At 33.2% G+C, this 22530-nt stretch overlaps 1 protein-coding gene across 1 annotated transcript; it reads left to right on the top strand.

Annotated features, from left to right (window-relative positions):
• Positions 1-10424: 10424 nt before the first annotated feature.
• LOC139851670 (E3 ubiquitin-protein ligase listerin) lies at positions 10425-22032 on the top strand. Its single transcript, XM_071840769.1, has 17 exons — positions 10425-10645; positions 10777-10912; positions 11036-11098; positions 11180-11257; positions 12034-12125; positions 12274-12376; positions 12499-12651; positions 13244-13893; positions 14699-15092; positions 15395-15867; positions 16080-16809; positions 16892-17567; positions 17911-18959; positions 19601-20053; positions 20807-21037; positions 21120-21485; positions 21782-22032. Exons 1-16 carry the CDS (start codon positions 10590-10592, stop codon positions 21345-21347), a joined length of 5565 nt encoding a protein of 1854 aa, XP_071696870.1. The 5' UTR covers positions 10425-10589; the 3' UTR covers positions 21348-21485; positions 21782-22032.
• The last annotated feature ends 498 nt before the right edge of the window (positions 22033-22530 follow it).

Raw genomic sequence — 22530 nt, 5'->3', positions numbered from 1 at the left:
ACACAGATTCGAGTTGGGAAGTAAGCTTGTCCACCTTAGCGGAAAGCTCGTCTTGGATGGGTGGATTTTGATCGCTTCCTTCCATGGACGTTGATGTGTTTCCTTTTGTAAATTTTCTGTGTCGATCAAGCACTAACAGTGACTCGCCGGTAGCTTGATAAACCGACTTAGTTTGCACCATACACAGGTTAGGAATGGTGGCTCTTGATACCACTTGATCCGTTACGAATCGATGCTTGACACCATACGTAAAAGGATAATTGTTTTAGTTGTTTTCTGATGTAATCTATATGATGATGATGAGTATAATGAACATAAAATAATATGGAGTGAATATGTGTTTTATTATTCTCTCTAACTTACAGTACAACTGAATGTAAGAATAGAGGCATGCTCCATATCTCTTCTTTACAAGTATATATAGTATAAACAAAATAAAGAAGGCCAACTTTTCTCCATGTTCCCATGTGCACATATGGTGTATGAATCATGAGCCCCATATGTCTTCTTTACAACCATATATAGTAAAATAATATAAAGAAGACTAACTTTCTCCATGTTCCCATGTGCACATATGCTTCTTGGATCATGAGATCCACTTTGTCCAATCTCTCTAGATCAGGTAGTCTTGAATCATAAATTACTTGACTAAGATTTTCCTTATTTCTCGGAGTTGAGTATGACCACCTAACGGATCATTGACTAACGACGTCCACAGAAAATTGATCATGTTATGAACAAAAAATGATCGACCATACATGAAAAAATACATTACACTATTTTAAACATAAATATAATATAACATTGATATATAATTAAACTAAGGACCTTCATAAATCGCTTCAAATCAGCATTGCAATAACCTCACTGCATGAATGTGCGGTCTTTTCACTGTTAATAACTAAATTAATGATTTAGATAAAAACTGTTTTATATCACTTTAACATTTTTTTTTTCCAAATTTCCCTAAATTAACATATAATATAATATTTACAGTTTCATATTATCATAAAGATAAGAGGATATACGTAATACATAAATAATACATAAATTTATATATGGAACTGAATTTTCGGGATTAATCATTATGTATGAACACGTAGCAATTAATATTTGTATATGATAACCGTTTTATTTTAATTATTATTATTTATATTTATTTATTATTTATTTATTAAATTTAATATTTAAATAATTAAATGCTACTATAATTTTATTTTTATTTTAAATAAGCAATATGTCACATAAATTGACTCATAATCTACGCGTTAGTATTCAATACTAATGTTATTGTTAATAAACGGTTTTTCATTGAAATCATGTTATACATTTGATAAATATCAATGCTAACGTTATTGAATACCTATACAATTGTCGTACAATGCACGGGTTCAAGTTAGTATTTAATATACTAATGTTTTTGATACAAATATTTTTAGTAATAAATAATTTTTGTCATTGTAACTTCTTTTGCATTTGATGAAATATCAATACTAACGTTATCGAATACTAATTTGTACAACTGTCGTGCAACGCACGAGCTTATAAAACTAGTATTTATATTATATAGCAATATTTTTAACGTGATTGACCTAATGAAAATAATATAATCTAAATCAACATGTAGGAAATAATCTAACATTATCAGAATACGAATTTCTTAACAACTACTAAAATTGAAAAACTAGTCATAATATATGATTATATGAACAAAATAAAAGATTGTATTATTACAAATTAAAAGATTGAAAGCTTATAAATCTTGATGTCAGATTTAAGAGAGTATTTCAACATTTCAACATTCATGATCATATGATATACGGGGTAGAAATTTTTAAGGAATTTAAGACATAGTGGGTATGTTTGGTAAAACTAACTGGTAGCTGGTAGTTTTTAACTTGTAGTTGGTAGCTTTTAGTTGGTGGCCGGTAGCTTTTAGTTTTTTAAATATATTTTAATGTTTGGCAGAGTAGATGGATCTGTTAAATAAAGATTAAATGATAAAAAGCTAGAAGCTAAACGTTACTTCTATTAACATTTAGCTTTTTCTCAATGTCTAAAAGCTTTAAGCTCCTTTAATCAAACAGAGTTCTTTTTTTAAATAAATATGAGTTTTTTCATAAAATCTAAAAGCTCCAAAAAGCTCCAATAAGCCCGTCGCCAAACATAGCTAGTATCTCATATAGTTAGTTGACAAAATTACTATTCCAACACTAAACTCAATTAATTAACGACATTCTAATGAGGAATTCAACAAAAATCCTAATGTGGCTTTTCGATCATAACCCCCAAAACAAACCCGACATCCTTTTTACAAGGTGAAGAGGTGTCATTATAACCCAGATTTGTTGAAATACTGAAGGGAAAAAGCGGCGTTAGTGAAACATCACATCGAAAATAGAAAAGGTTTTTCTCAGAAACAGCTTTTGAGAACTTGATGACGAGTAACGGTTGGCTAGGAGTTGAATTGTAGTATCGGAAGATTAGAACCCCATTAATGCTCAAAAGTACATGTCCATTTGGAATAAAAAATATGGATTGATACAATAGTAACGACTCGCCGCTCGTCCGTACCGAAAGATGATTTGACGCCCAAGAGAAAAACCCAACTTAGCCTACAATAAGCATGACGTCATTATAGACCAACTCAAGAATAATTAACATGGCGGTGAAAACAACAATGATTTAAGGGCACATCGCGATACCCAATACAAGTAGAAAAACCTCATAATATTTCATAGTTATGTTTCTTGGAACGCTGAACAAGAAAAACCGATTAAATCACGATCTAAAATCCTTCGGACTACGTACGCTCTTAAACATTGTAAAAAAATGACTTACATCTGGATGATGAACCAAAGGAACAAGCCGAGAAAACACAAACAATACTATGTTGGTGATGATATGTTTCCATGTCTCTTAAAAAATCAAGAAAATTAAAATGTAGACGTCTCCCAAGTTCCACGCTTCATCTCGCAATACATTTCCTGAAGAGGTCTCATCAATCTTTGATGATATTGCAAAATACTTTAAGCAGAAAGACCTTGAAGCTCACTCAGAATTTTAGGTGTGACTACGGATCACTTGTTGACACAAGATAGGTATGAGGTCATAAATGTAAAAGAAGATAATTTGTGACACTTAGAGTTTTAGAGATATGAATAAAGATCATCAAGTGCTAATTATTTAAAAAAATTTGGAAAACAATTGAAAACATTATCATACTTCTTTCACTTTTATACGTATTTTTGAAAGGATTTATTGCGATTGCGAGGACCCTTTGTGTGAAGGTTTTTGTAAGTCTTGGTATGTGATAAATAGAAAAACTCCGAGAGACCAATTCGAAGGCGTGAATTTGCGTTCAAGAAGGAATGTTGCTTCTACTTCGGGTTCGCCGTTCAGAACCAATTTACGGCGAGTAAGGTGGAGATCAAAAATGACATTACGGGTTCGACAAAGCTTAATATGGCCGACGAGGCTTTTGCGGTTTTTGATAACATGTAGACATGTTTGGCCGAGAGTGAACCGACCACGCTAAATCTTATTAACTCTAGTGATATCCGCGTCCCTCGGTTAAGAACAAGAAACAACAAAAGCGAAAGGAAAAAGTGGTTGAAGACGCTGAAATGGTTAAATTCGGCGTGTTAATAAAGGACATTTGAGTTCATTTTCGGTTCACGTTCATGTTTTGTTTAATTTTTCATATTTTCAATTCGTTACTTTCGTATGCTTGTAGTTTTGGTTTGTATCGGTTTAGGTATGTGAGACTTGGTATATATAGTTTGTTAGTAGCCGCTTTCTAGATACGAGCTTCACCGGTACTTCTTGTTGAATTCATTTTTTTTCCAACAGAGTGTTCTGTTTCTATAAAAGTTATCTTGAAAAAAATAATTATGTTATAATTCAGTAGGCTTATAACTACCTTTAGTGGTTCTTGACTGTAGAAGGTATATAGAGATAGAGATACTGTAAAACGGAGAAAACAAAGGTTGAACAAAAGGTATGAGTAATTGGTTTTTTATTTATAGAAAAATGTACAATGAGAGTTTGGTGGCATTTGGAATCTAGAGAGAGAGAGTGTTTTTGTTAACCAAAAAATACATACAATAAACTCTAACTCAACACACCTATTTATACTCAAAAAAATATACTATGCAATATCTATAATAATAATAAAATTATCATCCAATTATTACTTTTATAACACTCCCCCTTGGATGATAATTTTATTAGTGAATAACTAGTACTGCCTCGTTAAAAACCTTGCTAAAGAAAACCCTTTGGGATAAAACTTTAGCTAAGGGAAAAAGAGTGCAGCATAAAGTTGACTCCCCCTCAAGTAGGCAACGCCTGAGTTGTTACATCTTCTGAACATGCCTCATGCCAATATTATGAACGTGTGTTCTGAAAATAGCAGTTGGAAGTGCTTTGGTGAAAAGGTCAGCAGAGTTTTTGCTGGACTGAACATATCTCATTTCAATCTGGTTGTCCTTAATGAGATTTTGAGTGTATGAGAAGAATCTAGGGGGTATGTGTTTTGTTCGGTCACTTTTGATATACCCTTCTTTCATCTGTGTTATGCAAGCTACATTATCTTCATAGATAGTTGTTGAACTTTTATTGCGTTCTAGTCCACAAGAATCAGTAATGAGTTGTGTCATTGATCTCAACCAAAAACATTCCCGACTGGCTTCATGTAATGCAATTACTTCGGCATGATTTGATGATGTTGCAACAAGTGTTTGTTTTTGAGAACGCCATGATATTGCGGTACCACCATTTAGGAATACATATCCATTTTGAGATTTAGCTTTATGTGGATCAGATAAATAACCTGCATCTGCATAACCAACCAAATCTTGTTTTGATTCGTTAGAATAAAATAATTATAAATCAGTAGTTCCCCGAAGGTATCAAACTATTTGTTTGATCCCATTCCAATGTCTTTTGGTAGGGGCTGAGCTGAACCTTGTCAACAAATTAACTGCAAAAGAAATGTCAGATCTTGTATAATTTGTAAGATATATAAGAGCCCCAATTGCACTAAAATATGGAACTTCTGAACCAAGAAGATCTTCATGATCTTCTAGAGGATGAAATGGATTAGTATCAATATTAAGATCTAACAACTATATGAGTACTTAATGGTTTTTGTCTTGTCCATATTAAAATATTTTAAAATCTTTTCGGTATAAGTTGTTTGATGTATAAGTAAGTCATTAGTTATATGCTCAATATGTAAATCAACGTAATACTTGATTTTTTTTTATTTTAAAATTTTTCTTTAGAAGTTGAATGGCTTCATAGATTTCTTTATTTAAGATAATTGATATAAACAGCTATGATCACATATCCGAACATTGTTTTTATAAAACACACATGCAAATAAGTTTATATGTATACCCTTTTCTTATCAAGTAGTAATTTAATCGATTATACCACATACGTCCCGATTGTGTAAACTCATTTAGAAATCTTTGTGATTTAATGGAATATATTCCCTTGGGTTTTGCATTAGATGCTTATGATACCTTAACCCTTCAGGTATATTCATATATATATCACTATTAAGTGATCCATACAGATAAGTAGTAACAACATCCATGAGATGCATTTAAATAACTACCAGGTTGATTAAGTATCTAATAAGTAATTATATTCATTATAGGAGGATAAGTTTTTCTCCTACTTCATTTCTGGTCTTTGTGGGAAATCTTGAGTTACAAGTCTAGTTTTGCCTTGTAACTTCATTTGCACATTTCTTTTCGGATAAAAATTCATTTGTATCCCATTGATTCACATCTTTAAAAGTGATAACGATTGATCCAAAAACTTTTCTTTTATTGAGCGATTCTAATTCAGCTCGTATTGCTCCTTTCCGTTGAGTTCAATCACGTCTATTTTGATATTCAATGACAGATTTTGGTTCCAGATCATCATCTTTATTCATGATGTCATTGTAACATTATATGAAAATATCTCATCAAGATTTTTCATTTCATTTCAGTTTCATAATATTGCATAATTTATTGCAATTTATGTATTTACATTTATCAATATCCTCTGCAGAAGGAGTATTGATTTGTGGTTCTTGTTGAACACTTTCTTTTACCTCATTATCAGCTGATTTTTTTTTTCGAGGATTTTTATCTTTGGAACCAATTGGTCTCCCACGTTTCTGCCGTAGCAAAGACTCATGAGTGACATTATTGCCAGCTTTTGTAATTTCAATTCTAGCTGAAGCATTTACTGCTGGTATATATGATTTAGTCACTTATTTTTTGTATCTTTAAATGCATAAAGTAATTAATTTGCAAGTTCTTGCATATGCATTATATTTGAACTTTCTTTTCGCATTCTTTTGTGCGATGATCAATATTCCTTAATTGATGTTCACACCATGAAACATCATTTTATTTATATTTCATTTCTCCCCCTAATATAGGGAACAATGTTTAATTAAAGTGACAATCGACAAAACTTGCTGTAAAAACATCACCCGTCATGGGTTCAATATATCTTATGATTGAAGATATTTCATATCTAACATATATTTCAATCCTTCTTTGAGGAACCATTTGTTATGGTTGTTCAATTAAAAATACACTGCACAACCAAATGTTCTAAGATGAAAAATATTTGGTCTCCACCAAAATTAAGTTGGTAATGGAGAATATTTATAACTTGCACTTGATTTAATGCGAATTAATGTCACATCATGTAAATTTACATGTCCCCATATAAATATTGAGAGTTTTGTACTCATTTCTAATTGTCTAGTTATTAGCTGTAAGCGTTTATCTATTGATTCAGCTAAACCAATTTTGTGTATGCACATGAGCAACTGGATGTTCAACAACAATCCTTGTAGACATATAATAATCATTAAAAGCTTGAGATGTTAACTCACCAGCATTATCAAGTCTCATCCTTTTAATGGTGTAATCAGAATAATGTGTTCTTAATTTAATAATTTGTGCAAGAAACTTTGCAAATGCCATATTATGGCTTGATAACACACAAACATGAGACCATGCGTTAGATGCGTCTATTAGAAAAATGGTCCACATGATGGATGAATTGGTCCATATATATACCCTTGAATTCTTTCAAGAAACATTGGTGATTATTTCTCAATGTGCTTTTCATTAATCGCCATATGTGATTTTCATTAATCACCATATGTGTTTTTCGTTAATCACTATATGTGCTTTTCATTAATCACTATATGTGCTTTTCATTAATCACCATATGTGATTTTCATTAATCACCATATGTGCTTTTCATCATATATCATTTTCACCATATGTGCTTTTAATCATATGTGCTGCGCTTTTCGTCATATGCACTTTTCATTATATGCGCTTTTAATTATATGCGATGCGCTTTTCATCATATGCGCTTTTTATCATATGCGCTTTTAATCATATGCGCTGCGCTTTTCATCATATGCGCTTTTTATCATATGCGCTTTTAATCCTATGCGCTTTTCGGTGTTACATAGATATTTCTCATTTTCGATTATCATTGACTGATAATCATATCCATTATGATATATATCAGAGAAACTTAACAAATTTCTCTTTGATTTGGGAGAAAACAAGACATTGTTTACCAAAAAATTCGTACCATTTGGTAATATGAAATTTTGCCTTTTTCGTTTCTTATATCAAGTTTGCAAGAGCTGATATAGTATTTATAATTCCCTCATTTGATTTAAATCAATGAAATATTTCTTAGATTTGATCATAGTGTGTATGTTACTACTATCTGCAATACATAGGACTTTACCATTTAATTGATGTTGTATTTCTGCAGGATTCATACTAAAACTTCAAATAAGATAAGCAAATAATGAGTTATATTTCAGCAAGATAATCAAATTATATTACATGCAAACAAGTTATAATCTGAAGTACATAAAAGATAACACTTAATAAAACATATGCGTTATGGTCTAAAACCATTTATTTATGAGTGATACATAAAAAAAAACTAGGCATCTTAGAAAATTCAAACCATTCAAGTCTCAAGGTAGCTCAGGGTTAATTTAATCAAGATTTGTCAACAGATTCACTCTCGTTTTCTTTTCTTTTGGGACTTATTTGTAGAGCTAAACAAGATGTTCATGTATTCAAGAAATACTAGACTGATGATCCATGTTACCAGATCATTAATAAGAATCTACGGAATTCTTATAAGAGCGTCTACTAATATCTTTAATTTTATTCTTTCATGGATCACCGTTATTATTATTATTATTATTATTTTTTTGATAATTAATATCGTATCTATCTTTGAGTATTTTCCATAATACACTTGGATTTTCGATCATATAATATGTAGATTCTAAGGACTCGTCAATATGTTTGCTAAGAAAAATACTTACTATTGCTTTCTCTTGTTCGGAATAATTGTTATTTTCATTCAGGGTTTCTAAAATACCGTTTGATTCGAGATGTTTTTCTACATTCATAACCCATGTTAAGTAGTTGTTCCCACTTGTTCTAAATGAGCAAATTTAAGCCTTTTCAAATTCGACATTTTCTATTATCAAAAAAGATGAATAACATAAATCATAATCATAATCAACTTCTATTCATAGACAAATAATAAAATGAAATTAGAATCATTTTAAATTCATAAGTAGCAAACAACAGAATAATGGTATGATTACAAATAATAAAACCACAAGGGCATGATAGAATATAGGTTCACCCGGTGGTATATTAGCAACAATGATGATAGTTAATATGACCAATACAATAGGAAAAATCATCCTTGTGTGAATCATTTTTACAAAAACTTTTTGAGAGTAGTAATCTGAAAAATGAAGATTGATTTATGAAAATGTGAAAACGGAGATGTTTATTTTATATTTGAAAAATATAGTTGTTGTAACGTCGTCAGTTGACGTTAACAACCGTTATGTATATATGACCGTTGTAACATCGTTAGTTGACGTTAACGAATAAAGTCACTATATCAAAACGCGTATGAGTAATATAAAGGACAAGATTTTTTTTTCTTATTTTAACTTTTAAGATTTACTTTTAATAAAAATACAGACTACTTTTTCTTATTTTAACTTTTAAGATTTACTTTTAATAAAAATACAAACTACTTTTTCTTATTTTAACTTTTAAGATTTACTTTTAATAAAAATACAAACTACTTTTTCTTATTTTAACTTTTAAGATTTACTTTTAATAAAAATACAAAACTACTTTTCTTATTTTAACTTTTAAGATTTACTTTTAATAAAAATACAAACTACTTTTTCTTATTTTAACTTTTAAAATTTACTTTTAAGGATAAACATTAGTATGCATGAAATAAATAATGATTAATTGCATAAGTAATCATAAATGTTAGATAACATATAAAGACCCCATCGTATTCGTATTGATCGGAATTAATCTCGACCCATGGTACCGTGTTGTCAAATGACGTGTTGCGTACATAAAGTACCGTGTTGTCAAATGACGTGTTGCGTACAATCATGAGGTCTTATTAACATAAATATAAATGTTAGTGAAGTTAATAAGAGTTAGATTACAGAAAATATAATTCAGGTGGTATAACCGACCATATATAACTTAAATAACATAAATATAAATGTTAGTGAACATAACTGTAAATGTTAGTATACATAAATAAATGTTAGATAACATAAATGTAAATGTTAGTATACATAAATAAATGTTAGATAACATAAATGTAAATGTTAGTATACATAAATAAATGTTAGATAACATAAATGTAAATGTTAGTATACATAAATAAATGTTAGATAACATAAATGTAAATTAGGCGACAGTGTCGACCATATATCATTTAGGTGGTATAACCGACCATATATTAGTTAGGTGGCAGAGCCAACCATATTTAGTATAAATGTTGAGATAATCGTGCTGATAACGTGTTATAATTCAGTAGGCTTATAACTACCTTTAGTGGTTCTTGACTGTAGAAGGTATATAGAGATAGAGATACTGTAAAACGGAGAAAACAAAGGTTGAACAAAAGGTATGAGTAATTGGTTTTTTATTTATAGAAAAATGTACAATGAGAGTTTGGTGGCATTTGGAATCTAGAGAGAGAGAGTGTTTTTGTTAACCAAAAAATACATACAATAAACTCTAACTCAACACACCTATTTATACTCAAAAAAATATACTATGCAATATCTATAATAATAATAAAATTATCATCCAATTATTACTTTTATAACAAATTATTATTTTTGATAGACAGTGTTGGATACAAAATCCATTATTATATTTTGTAAAATAAATATATAAATAAATATAAATATAAATATAAAATATAAAATATCAGTATCCTTATAAGTAGCCCTAATTTGAGATTTCACTCGTATATATAAATTGTTCAAAAAACCATCCTTTGAGTTGGATACAAAATCGACCTTTTGCTCCGCGCATTCCCTACCGTCTTCTCTTCTGTTTCTCTCCGATCACGTCATTCGTTTTTCCGGCCGACTGGAATCAGCCATTCGTCTTAAATTAAATAATAAACTTAATTATAATTACAAATTATCAAATTTTATCTGTCAATAATAAAGAAGAATGGGCAGACAAAAGGGAGAAGCAGCAAGAACCAAAGCTCGACCCTCTAGCAGCAGGTCCTTCATTCATTCTTTCACTTCTTCTTCTTTCTTATATATAAATAAATAAATTATAAATTATATCTAATATATTAATAGGTTAAATTAAATTGATAATGAAAATTAAGTAAATAATTATTCAATTGCAGTTTAGCATCGTCGTTGCTACCGTCATCAGGTGCTACAGCAGTTGGATTTGGGGGTTATGTTGGTAGTTCACGTCTTGTTGATATATCTTCAACAACAACAACCACAACTTCAGATTCTGCTGGCTCTACTATTTTGGTAATTTAAACAACAAATTTTGTTTGCTGATAACTGATACACGTAATTATTTATAATAATAATATCTAGAATAATAATTGTTATTTAATTTTTTAATTTAATTTAATTACTTGTGTATTGTAGGATATTGATGGTGAATTATCACAACATTTGAGACGGCTTGCACGAAAAGATCCAATAACTAAGGTAACGATTCACACACATATATTATATTAGACAATTTGTTGTTTGATGTATAATGATCTTCACTAATTTGTTTATTTGCAGTTGAAGGCTTTGACAACACTGTCAACACTTCTTAAGCAAAAAACCGCAAAGGATGTATTACCAATAGTTCCACAATGGGTATGCTTATTATTTATGCGGTTATTAACTTATTCTTATCATCATGTTACCTATTTTTTGTCATGGTAGTTAGTTAGTTAGATGCTTTACCGAATGGAAGTGACATGTTGATGAGTAGGCTTTGAATAAGTAGGATTTTGTTTGAAGGGTCTGAGGTTCGAACTTTACTAGCCCAACATCTTGTGGGTCGCCAGGGAGACGTTCATAAATTGTCACGAACATACCCTGGTAGGCCGCATACATATGAGTTAAAGACACTGTCCCTGGGTAACTTGAATAGGGAAAACGTCATTCGTTTATCGTTTAGGGTTTATAGTTATCATGGTTATGGTGTAGGTTGCAGGACACTTTGTTGCAGAGTCCATTGTCTGTTGTTATAGATTGTAAAATCTTCTATATTTTGTTTCGAAGACAACCAAAGTTGTTGTTTTTAAGTGAAAGTATTTAGTATAAATAGAACCTAGCTTATTGGTAGTAGCGTCATGTACTGGTTGAGTTTCAAACTGTAGATGAAAGTATGAAAACATAGCTAAGTTGGTTAGTCATTGTTGACACCTCAATTTCGGCTACTATGTTTACCTTATCCTAGTGGAATCTTTTTGTAGGTGCCTAATGTCTTGCATTCCTAACTAATTCGATTCACTATTATTTGTATTTGTATTATTGCATGATTGTTCATTACACACCATTCGAAACCAAGAAGGTAAAATGTAGCTGATGACTTTTGATGTTTTGACACCCAGTTGCTGATTCATGACCTACGTTTTGTGTCTTAGGCATTTGAATACAAAAAGCTGTTGCAAGACTACAATAGGGATGTTCGCCGAGCTACTCATGATACAATGGCTAATCTCGTTAGCACTCTTGGGTTAGATCTAATCTTACTCATGAATTTATATAATAATTTTGTGAAGTGTAATTAACAAATAAGCTATAGGAAATATTTAAAATAAATTCATGAACATTTTTATTTGCTGTTCCCCAAGTTATGGATTTTTTTTTTCTTTTTCATCCAGGAGAGATTTGGCTCTGCATTTGAAGTCTTTGATGGGTCCTTGGTGGTTTTCTCAGTTCGATCCAGTCCATGAAGTCTCCCAAGCAGCAAAACGTTCATTGCAGGTTTGAAATTGCTTGTTATACTGCACATTACTTATTTCATTTATCTTGGCAAGGGTACATTGAAAGCAGTAGATATACTTGTTAAAATGATATTTTTCTTTTGAATTCGTTGTTTGTTATAGGCTGCATTTCCTGCACAAGAGAAAAGATTGGATGCTCTTATGCTATGTACGGATGAGGTGTTTCTGTATTTAGAAGAGAATTTAAAGCTAACTCCACAAAGTATGTCGGATAAGGCAGTAGCTGCGGACGAGCTAGAAGAGATGCATCAGCAGGTATACACCATAACGAATTCAATGTGTATACAATTATATATTTTAGTTATTTTATGTTAATATATTAAAAGGGTAAATGCACGCAATAACAACCCACTTCAGGCCAGTGCGTATTTTAGGCAGTTTGCTAATTGGCTATGCATAGTAGCAAGATACTTTACTTTTTGTCCACTATTATTTTTGTCAATACTTGTTGGCAATTTTGACTCTTCATACATGCAATTGTGTCAATTGGGATATTAAAGGTTTAACTAAATTTAAAAAGGAAAAGGGTCAAATGGTTAGAGTGAATCGAAAGGGGTTGAAGCCATCCAGGCTATATTTTTAAATGCATAAAATATTATAAATCACCTTATTATAAATTTGACTATTTAGTTATGCAATCATATGTAACACACTATATGAAAAGGATAAAAAAAACCACGCGCCAGATCAACAATGTTAAGAGAAAACGATTCCCAAACCTCACATGTGTATTGATACGGGCTTGTATTAATTGTTTATTATAACGGATTGGCAATAGTGTCACATTAGCATAGGCAAATTCAACAAGATATGTAATATTATAAATTTATTTATTATGCGGCTGCAGGTTATTTCATCATCCTTGCTAGCTTTAGCTACACTACTCGATATTCTGACAAGTGAAAAGCAGAATTCAGAGAACCCAAGTCCTGAAAATAAACATGCTATTAAAGCAAGAACCACTGCTATATCACATGCAGAGAAGTTATTATCCGTTCATAAATGTTTTCAAGACTTCTTTAAATCTCATAATTCTGCAACTCGATCTGCTGCATACTCACTTGTTAGAAGCTGTGTTAAAAATATGCCTCATGCTACCATTGATGCAAATGTTAAAACTCTTGCACCTTTAATACTTGGTGCGTTTCAAGAAAAGGACCCCGCTTGCCATCCTTCTATGTGGGAAGCAGTTTTGCTGTTTTCTAGAAGGTTTCCTGAGAGTTGGACGACGTTAAATGTTCACAAAACTGTGCTTAATCGCTTTTGGAGCTTTTTAAGGAACGGGTGCTTTGGATCTCAACAAGTATCGTATCCAGCTTTAGTTCTGTTTTTAGATTGCGTGCCTCCTAAAGCGATAACAGTGGAAAAATTCTTTCTCGAGTTTTTTCAAAATTTGTGGACTGGAAAAGTTCATTTACAGTCGTCAAACACCGATCAATTAACATTTTTTCAGTCATACCGGGAGTGTTTTCTCTGGACATTCCAAAATGCTCAAAGGTATGTTACATATCTATAGATCATACCTTATGCATATTAGGTTGCTTTTTTCAAAGGGTGGTATGTTTATATGTGATGTATGACTTTCCACTCGGCGAATTTGAAGAATTGTAAAACTCTATCTTGTAGCATTATGCTTCTATTTTAGATTTCACTTTTACTGTTAAATGCCATGCCTTCTACAAAATGTCAAGTTTTAAAAGGGTTGGGTCGAATGCTAAACGGTCAAGATGGGTTTATGCCAAATTGGCAATTTTTTAGCATTGATGATTTGACATGAAAACACTTCTTTCTCAAAATTCTAACAAGCTATATGTATATTTAACGCATCAATATAATATCTACTATTGTGTCAGTAACAAGTTACTTAATTTATTATAAGATCTTGGACGTTGGATGCATTAATATAGGCTTTTTTCAGCCCGTTCTACAAATTTGACATGTTTCTTTTTTAGTTAATGAATTACTTGTTTTTTTTTCTTTTTCTTTCGAAAGGCCAGATATTGAATTACTTGTTACTATCATTATTATTTTTAATTTTAATTTTAATATTTGCCTATTAGAGATAATATATAACCAAATTGAACCACTCATTATCATATGATTTGAAATCTTCACCTTTGCAAATTGCCATAAGTAACAAAGGTTTTGAATCCATATCCATCCATATGTGGATAATAATACAAATGAAAAGACAAGTTTATCTTCATGTAGAATATCAAGCAAGTAAAGTCTGGAAACCCAAAATGGGACGGACTTTTTGTATTAATATTCGAACTCATTTTTTTTGTTGCTGGCGTATCAGATATTGTGACAAAGACGATGCCATTAGTCATTTTCGGCTTACTATCATTAATGAGGTCTTATTGAAGTTACTGTGGCATGATTTTCTTTTGTTACCATCTTCTGAGGAGAACTTAAAACATGTGCAAGAGTTTGGAAAATGCATTACAGAGGTCCTTTCGGGCATCTTTCCGTTGGAACCTGAACTGTTATCACCCTTCTGTCTTGCATTTGAAGAGAATTGCCTAGATGTTTTCCAGAAAACCGAGAACGTTGAAAGCCAGGAGAACATGGAGAAAATCATCAGGTTTTTGATTTTTTTGGATGTACATGCCGTGCAGAAAGGCGAATCTTGGCCCTTATCGTATCTAGTGGGTCCCATATTGTCAAAGTCTTTCAAACTGATTCAAACTATTGTAAGTTTCTCACAGGTCATTGACTATTTCTAACTCTCCATTCTAGTGAACAAGAGATACTATTTTAGACTTTTGAGAAAAGTGGTATGTCATGATATTCACATCTTTTATACTCACAATCTCTAAGCATTTAAGACTTTTGTTAAAAGATAATCACAAATACGTACTCATTCTATTATATACAGTCACTCATATATACTCATTCTCTCCGATGATATCCTCTTGGTTGATGGGTTCATCACATACAGTTAGGCCAAAGGCCCTTTGGCTTAGATTAATCATCTTTTTTGTAATGATTGTAGGACTCATCAAACGCTGTGAAATTTTTGGTGGCTGCGGTCTCTACATTTGGGCCACGCAAGGTGGTTCAAGAAATTGTACGGGAAGAAAATGATTCCAGGTGTTTATCAGAGGAGAAGAAAACAGATATGAGCTTAAAGCAGTTTTTACAATGTTTCAAGGAGATATTTGTTCCATGGTGTTTGCAAATAAATAGCAACTCCACCTTAGCCCGATTGGATCTCGTATATGCATTACTAGATGACGAGTGCTTTTTTGAACAATCGGATAGCATAATTTCACATGCAACTGGCACCAACAATGCCAACTATACATTCATATTGGCACTTCTTATGGAAAAAACAAGAGAAGAAGCTGTAAAGAGGAAATTGAGTGAAAATCTAAACCATTGGCATCATGAGCTTCTGGACTCTACTGCTCTTTCGATTGCTTGCTCTCTTCCTCCCTTTGGGTCTTCAGATGCCAGGTTCATTTGGTAGGTTATATGAATCTATACTGTCTACTACGTATATAATATTTTGTACTGTTGTATGTTTTATGATACAATTGTACGTGGTGCGTAATCGCTTAACTTGTGTAAATTCTAGCTTCTGATATTGAGGATTCTTTTAATTATGTTCTATTTCTCGGTTCTTGTATGTTATTCCCACAAGTTGTTAACTTTCCTTCTTTCTTTTTTTCCTTCAGTGCTACTCTTGGAGGCAAAACAGAAGATGATCAAACATACTTGGTGAGCGAGAACACATCAATCTTGATTTTTGAGGAAATCTTACGCAAGTTACAAGCTTTCATCAGGACTTCAAACTTTAGTTGGATCAGTAGTGCCAATACGTTCTTAAATGTTGAGCAAGATGTATCCATCAGTAGATGCGAAACGTTATCAAGTGTGCTTGAAATGGCAAATTTTGCCATGGAAGTGCTTAATGGTAGTATTTTTAGATTGAAGACTCTCAGTGCTAGATCTGGCTTGCTTCCAGGTGTGTTGGCTGCATTATTCTTGATTGATTGGGAAAGTAACATATCAACCGTTTTCTATGACGGACATGATAATAGCTTAGAAGCAGACGAAATAGATCGATTCAATTTTTGCAAGTCTGTGCATGTTTTTCGCTCCAAGATAAATAAGTTTTTAAAAACTCTTAGCCAGGATTCACGGAGAACATTGGGTAGCATTTTGGTTCGGGCTATCCGCGGTGGTGTGTTGAATGAAGATAAGTTAGATATCGATAGTGTCACATCTTTAGGTTGTCTTTTTGTTCAAGATATTTTGGACAGTGTTTGTCAAGATCAAGTTGTTGAACAAACGTTGTTAGAGGAGCTTCTAAACAAGGATGATTCTTGGCCATTGTGGGTGATACCTGATTTCAACGATGGAAAAAGATCAGCTACTTTGAGAAACGAAATCAGTTTGTCCAATGTGAGTGACATTGTTATTTATAGTCTGTATATTGTAGGTATTCTACCGTTAAAGTTTACAAAATGCGAATTTCTTTCTGCAGGTGTTGGAGAGTCATCGAGTAGCTGCTTTTGTTGACAAGCTTATATCAGAACTCGGTGTAGCTAAAGTTATCGCAGGCTCCATATATTCAGCACCGTCTTCCAGTGAAGTGATGTCATCTTTCTCAAATTATCCTCGTGTTTGGCTAGCCGCTGAGATGTTATGCACGTGGAAATGGCACGGTGGTAGCGCCTTGACTTCGTTTTTACCATCATTAATTCAGTACACAAAAAGTCAAGATTCTTTTCCTAGTGACAACTTGTTAGATCCGATTGTTAACATCTTGCTTGATGGTGCTCTTATCGAAGGAGCAAACAGCATGAGTGTTTCGAGTATATATCCTGCTCCGTATACTGAATTAGAGAGTATTGAGCAAGTATTTGTGAGAGCTCTATTGTCGATACTGCGTACACTTTTTGAGGATAATATTTGGGGAAGAGACAAAGCTCTTGGGATTTTTAATCTGCTAGTTGATAGACTTTTTGTAGGTGAAGTTGTAAATCCAAATTGTTTGAAGATACTTTCTGTGATAATGAGTCTCCTAATCGGACCACTCAGCTCGAAGGCAGATGAAACTGAAAACTACAAACCTGATAACCATCTACATGATATTATTGAGGGATGGCTCCAAAAAGCATTATCGTTTCAGCCGTTGAACACATGGTGTTCCGGAGAAGGTTAGAGAATTAAATTTCAAAAAGCATTGTCGTGATAAAGGTATCGGGTAAAGACGGGTAGGGTCGACTTGGGTTAGGCTGACCTTTATTATAAATGTTTAATGTCTAATTGCGAAAGCTACTTTAATACACTAATTCTAGCTTTAAATCAAATGATTTAGAAGGCTGTAAGCGAAATAAATGTACGCAATTATGACCCGTTTGACCAGTTTTCCCTTAGGTATATTTGTGTTTCACCATTAGGGATGAACCTTTCCCCAAATTTACTCGTTCCGAAGCTAAGCGGTTAATATTGTCACCTCCACTTTTCGCTAATGCTTACTAAGGTTTCATACTTTTTCAGATATGGAAGACTGGTTTCAGCTTGTTGTGGCATGCTATCCCCTAAGAAAAACAAGAGGAATGCAAAACTTTGAACCACAAAGATCCATCACCAATCTGGAACGTAGTCTGCTGGTTGAGTTACTCCGGAAGCAACGGCTCAGTTCTGCTACTTCAACCACTGTCAACAAGCTACCAGCTGTGCAGATGTTATTATCTAAGTTAATCGTTGTTGTAGTTGGATACTGTTGGTCCGATCTAAATGAAGACGATTGGGAATTTGTCTTGTACAAATCAAGATACTGGATTGAAGCCACAGTTGTATTGATGGAAGAGGTAGCAGAGTCTGTAAATGAAATTGTTGCAGGTGGGCCTGGTCCCGCTACAGATAATATACTAGAGAAGCTCCAGCGTACAGTCTTGATCTCGGATTCTACTCCATTAAAGCTTGCACGAAACGCTCTTATTGCGTTTTCTATTTTCTATGGGCTTATTGGACAACAACCAGTTATTGAAAATGAAAGCAAAATTGAGAATGATCAAGATCCTTTAAGACTTGAGAAATGGGATCTTATTAAAGATCGGATTCTAGAAGGTATTCTTCGTTTGTTCTTTTCAACTGGTGCAGCTGAGGCCATTGCCGGTTCATATTCTTCAATGGCATCTTTTGTCATAGCATCGAGCCGGCTTGACGATCGTTACTTTTGGGAGTTAGTTGCTTCAAGTGCTGTTAAATCATCTTCTTATGCTAGGGACCGTGCTATAAAATCTTTTGAAATTTGGGGGTTAAATATAGGAGCTGTTAGCTCTTTGTATGCTATCCTGTTTTCTTCAAAACCGGTTCCGTATTTGCAGTATGCTGCTTATGTCATTCTTTCAAGTGAACCTGTTGCTGACATGGCCTTTGTTACTCAAGATATATTGTCTTTAGTTGAGGAAAATGACGTTGATGATAAAGATCGTCTTGATTCTTCTTTAGGAAGTAAGATTCAGCTGAGGGACGAGATTTCTGTATTTCTCGAGAAATCACCATCTGAGATCTTCGAACTGGATTTAGTATCTTCGGAGAGAGTAAGTCTTTTCTTATCTAAAATCAATACTGTCTTCTATAGGTAGCCAAAAAATGGCCCAATCTGCCCATTTTCACTATAATTTTGCAATCATTTATACATGGTTGCAAACGGGCGTTGCGGCGTTTGGTGACTAACCTGTCCCGTTTCGCCCAAAAACCCGGTCAGCGTTTAAAGTTAGGTCAAAGTCGGTCAAAATTTGATATTTTGTCTAGCCTTGTTCTAGTGTAAACGGAAATCCCAAGCCCATTTCAAATTAACTTTGAAAAACATCGACTTACATAACATCCCTTAAAGATAAATTAATAAATACTCCGTACATTTTAATCATAGAAAACATTATAAATTACCTATATATTATTTAAACTAACACCACATCATCTTATTTGTGAATCGTGACCTCGTCTTCAACGACTCGACCTTTCATGGTACTGACCGACTCATCTCCGTCTCGCTTCTTTTTCAACCTTGCATGTATAACACTAGTATCACAAAAAAAAAAAAAAAAAAGTTAATATACATTGGAAGCAAGTGTACAAACATATCCAAGTACCCAACCTGCCCATTTTTCTGTCATCTGTTTCTTTTTTATAACTATGTTATATGTTATATATGTATGATATATATTATTCAATTGGGCAGGTGCATGTTTTTCTTGCTTGGTCATTGCTGATGTCACATTTACTCTCAGCACCATCATCTTCCACAAGAGAAAAACTGATTCAACACATAAATGACACATCCGATTCAACAATACTGGACTGCATATTTCAACACATACCACTCGAATTGTGTGCTGCGAGTCTAAAGAAGAAAGTGTCCGAAATCCCATGTGGTTTAACTGACATTGCAGAAGCATCATCTAGAGCCATTGCAGACAACTCAGTGTTATTTGTTGTAGAATCACTTTGGCCGGTTGGTCCAGACAAAATGGCATCGTTTGCTGGTGCACTATATGGATTAATGCTGAAAGCTCTTCCTGCTTATGTTAGGGATTGGTTTAATGATATACGTGATCGTACTTCAACTTCTGCAATAGAGTCCTTTACAAGAACGTGGTGCAGCCCTGCCTTAATCACAAATGAGTTGTCTCAGGTTTGTTTTTTAGTGTGTCATAATCTTGACATATTATTTAATGCGATCAGTGATGCTTTGGCACAGTTTGGTTTGCCGGTTGGGTAGGATAACTTGTAGTTCATATTATGAGTCATTTCTCGACGGGTTGAATCGAACTCTATTATCCAATGTGTGATAATGATCTGGGTTTTTTAGATAGACCGGACATGGGATGCTATATTTACACATTAGGCAACCTTCATCTACTTAGTTTCCTATTTACGTTGCTTTCTTTATATTTAACCCGCCTGACCCCTCAACCCATTCATTGATGGGTCAAAATTGTCACACTAGTTATAGTCAAGGTTTTTAAAAGTCGCCACCTTGGGATTTGTCGGTCGAGACCTTGTAAGGACTAATCGGCAGTATGGAATTGTGGAATCATGAATAGTCATTGGTTCAGTCAGTATAGAGTCAAAGTCGTATGTATGTCATATATTCTACATAGCTTATTTTCTACATGGATAGTACACGCCAAGTCGGAGACTAGTCTCGGGACTAGTTTGACGTTGACAACTTTTACATTGACTGTATTTGACCTACATTGACCGAATGATTCTGACTTTGAACTAATAAATCCTACAACTTTTGACAATTTTGAGCGAACATATCGGTCAAGTCGGAGACTAGTCGGACTGCTTCAAAATTTCGACTAGTCGGGGACTTTGACAACCACGGTTATAACAAGTTAAATGTCTAATGTAACTTAAAATAATCGTTTTGGTATTGCAGATCAAGAAAGCCAATCTCTCTGATGAGAACTTTTCAGTTAGTGTGAGCAAGTCGGCTAACGAGGTTGTCGCGACATATACGAAAGACGAAACAGGAATGGACTTAGTAGTTCGTCTCCCTTCGTCTTATGCACTGCGACCTGTGGATGTTGAATGTACAAGGAGCCTTGGTATCAGTGATGTTAAGAAGAGGAAATGGTTACTTTCAATGATGGCATTCGTTCGTAATCAAGTAAGTTCTTACCACTTATTATTACTTGTTTTCTCTTTTTCAACTATGTGGTAATAACTAGATTATTTTATTAATATTGCAGAATGGAGCATTAGCAGAAGCGATTAGAATATGGAAGAACAACTTTGACAAGGAATTTGAGGGCGTTGAAGAGTGTCCTATTTGTTACAGCGTGATTCACACTGCAAATCATAGTCTCCCACGCCTTGCTTGCAGAACCTGCAAGCACAAGTTTCATTCTGCGTGCTTATATAAGTGGTTTGCCACATCTAATAAATCTAATTGTCCTTTATGCCAATCCCCATTTTGATGACAAGTTAGGGCTTTTATTTGTTCACGTGTTCATACTGAGTGGAGAGATCTCAGACCTGCACTTTAATATTATAAATATTCGAATTGTGGAATGGTGAAACTATCCGCAAGCTCCAAACGAGACTGTGCTACCAAGGTATGACATATGACGACTCTTATTCAAGATTTACCAATTTGTGCATTTAGATTATGACACATAGATTGGCCGTGCTAATTTTAGGTACAGTAAAATTACTACATCTGATATGCGTAATTTAATTGATCAATAATTAGTTGAGATTATACTTTTAACTTCTATTATGCGAAAGGATGTGTTTTTTCAACAAATATTGATGGATAGGTTGTATAAAGATAAAAATGCTTTTTGAATTCCGTATCTGTTGGCTCAAATTTAGTTCATTATGTGATTATATGTACTGTTTTTGATGCCAGGTAGAAGCAAATCTCCATGCCTCTGGAACTAGATGCTGACTATTTAGGTATACAAGTGTATTCGTCGTTGAACAAGGGTTTGTAACTTAATTCATAGATCAATTAGTTCTGTTTGTGGTGTTTGTTTGTGTGGTGTTTGTTTGCAGGGTTCAGCACCCGGTTTTTAAAATTTTGATATGTTACTAATACTTGCAGTATATTGATACGTTTATTAGTTGACATAATTTTACATAATTTAGTTTGCTCCAAGATTTACATATTTGAAGGCTTTACTTTTGTAATCTATATCGAGCCTCACCTAAACCAAATCGAGACAAAAGACCACCTAAACCAAATCGAGACAAAAGACCTAAGCCAATTGAGCTAAATACAAATCCGATAAGAAATTGGTGGTCTTTATCTTATATACATTTACTAGGATATAAGATTAAAAAAACAAAACCATCGAATCTTTTGCCTAGGAGTTCGGATTCCAGTCCTATCGCATAGTTGGAATTTCTTTCTGCGGCGAATAAAGAAAGAAAAAGGCTCTCCGTTATTCTAACATTTTCACACTTGGTTGTCCAATCTTTCATCATGGCTGTTTCAACGTGTTTCATAAGAAACCTGTTACAATAATATAATATAATAATATAACACGTAATCGGTATCAAATTGATTAGCATTCTAACAAGAAAAGAAAACCAAAAAGATCACTACCACACAATCTAAGTGTACATGAAACAGTTTTTGATGAGATATGAACAATA

Source organism: Rutidosis leptorrhynchoides, chromosome 6, assembly GCF_046630445.1.
Source record: "Rutidosis leptorrhynchoides isolate AG116_Rl617_1_P2 chromosome 6, CSIRO_AGI_Rlap_v1, whole genome shotgun sequence".
NCBI classification, from domain to species: Eukaryota; Viridiplantae; Streptophyta; class Magnoliopsida; order Asterales; family Asteraceae; genus Rutidosis; species Rutidosis leptorrhynchoides.
Note: the sequence above shows the minus strand (reverse complement) of the source record. Positions and strands in the feature narration are given on the sequence as shown.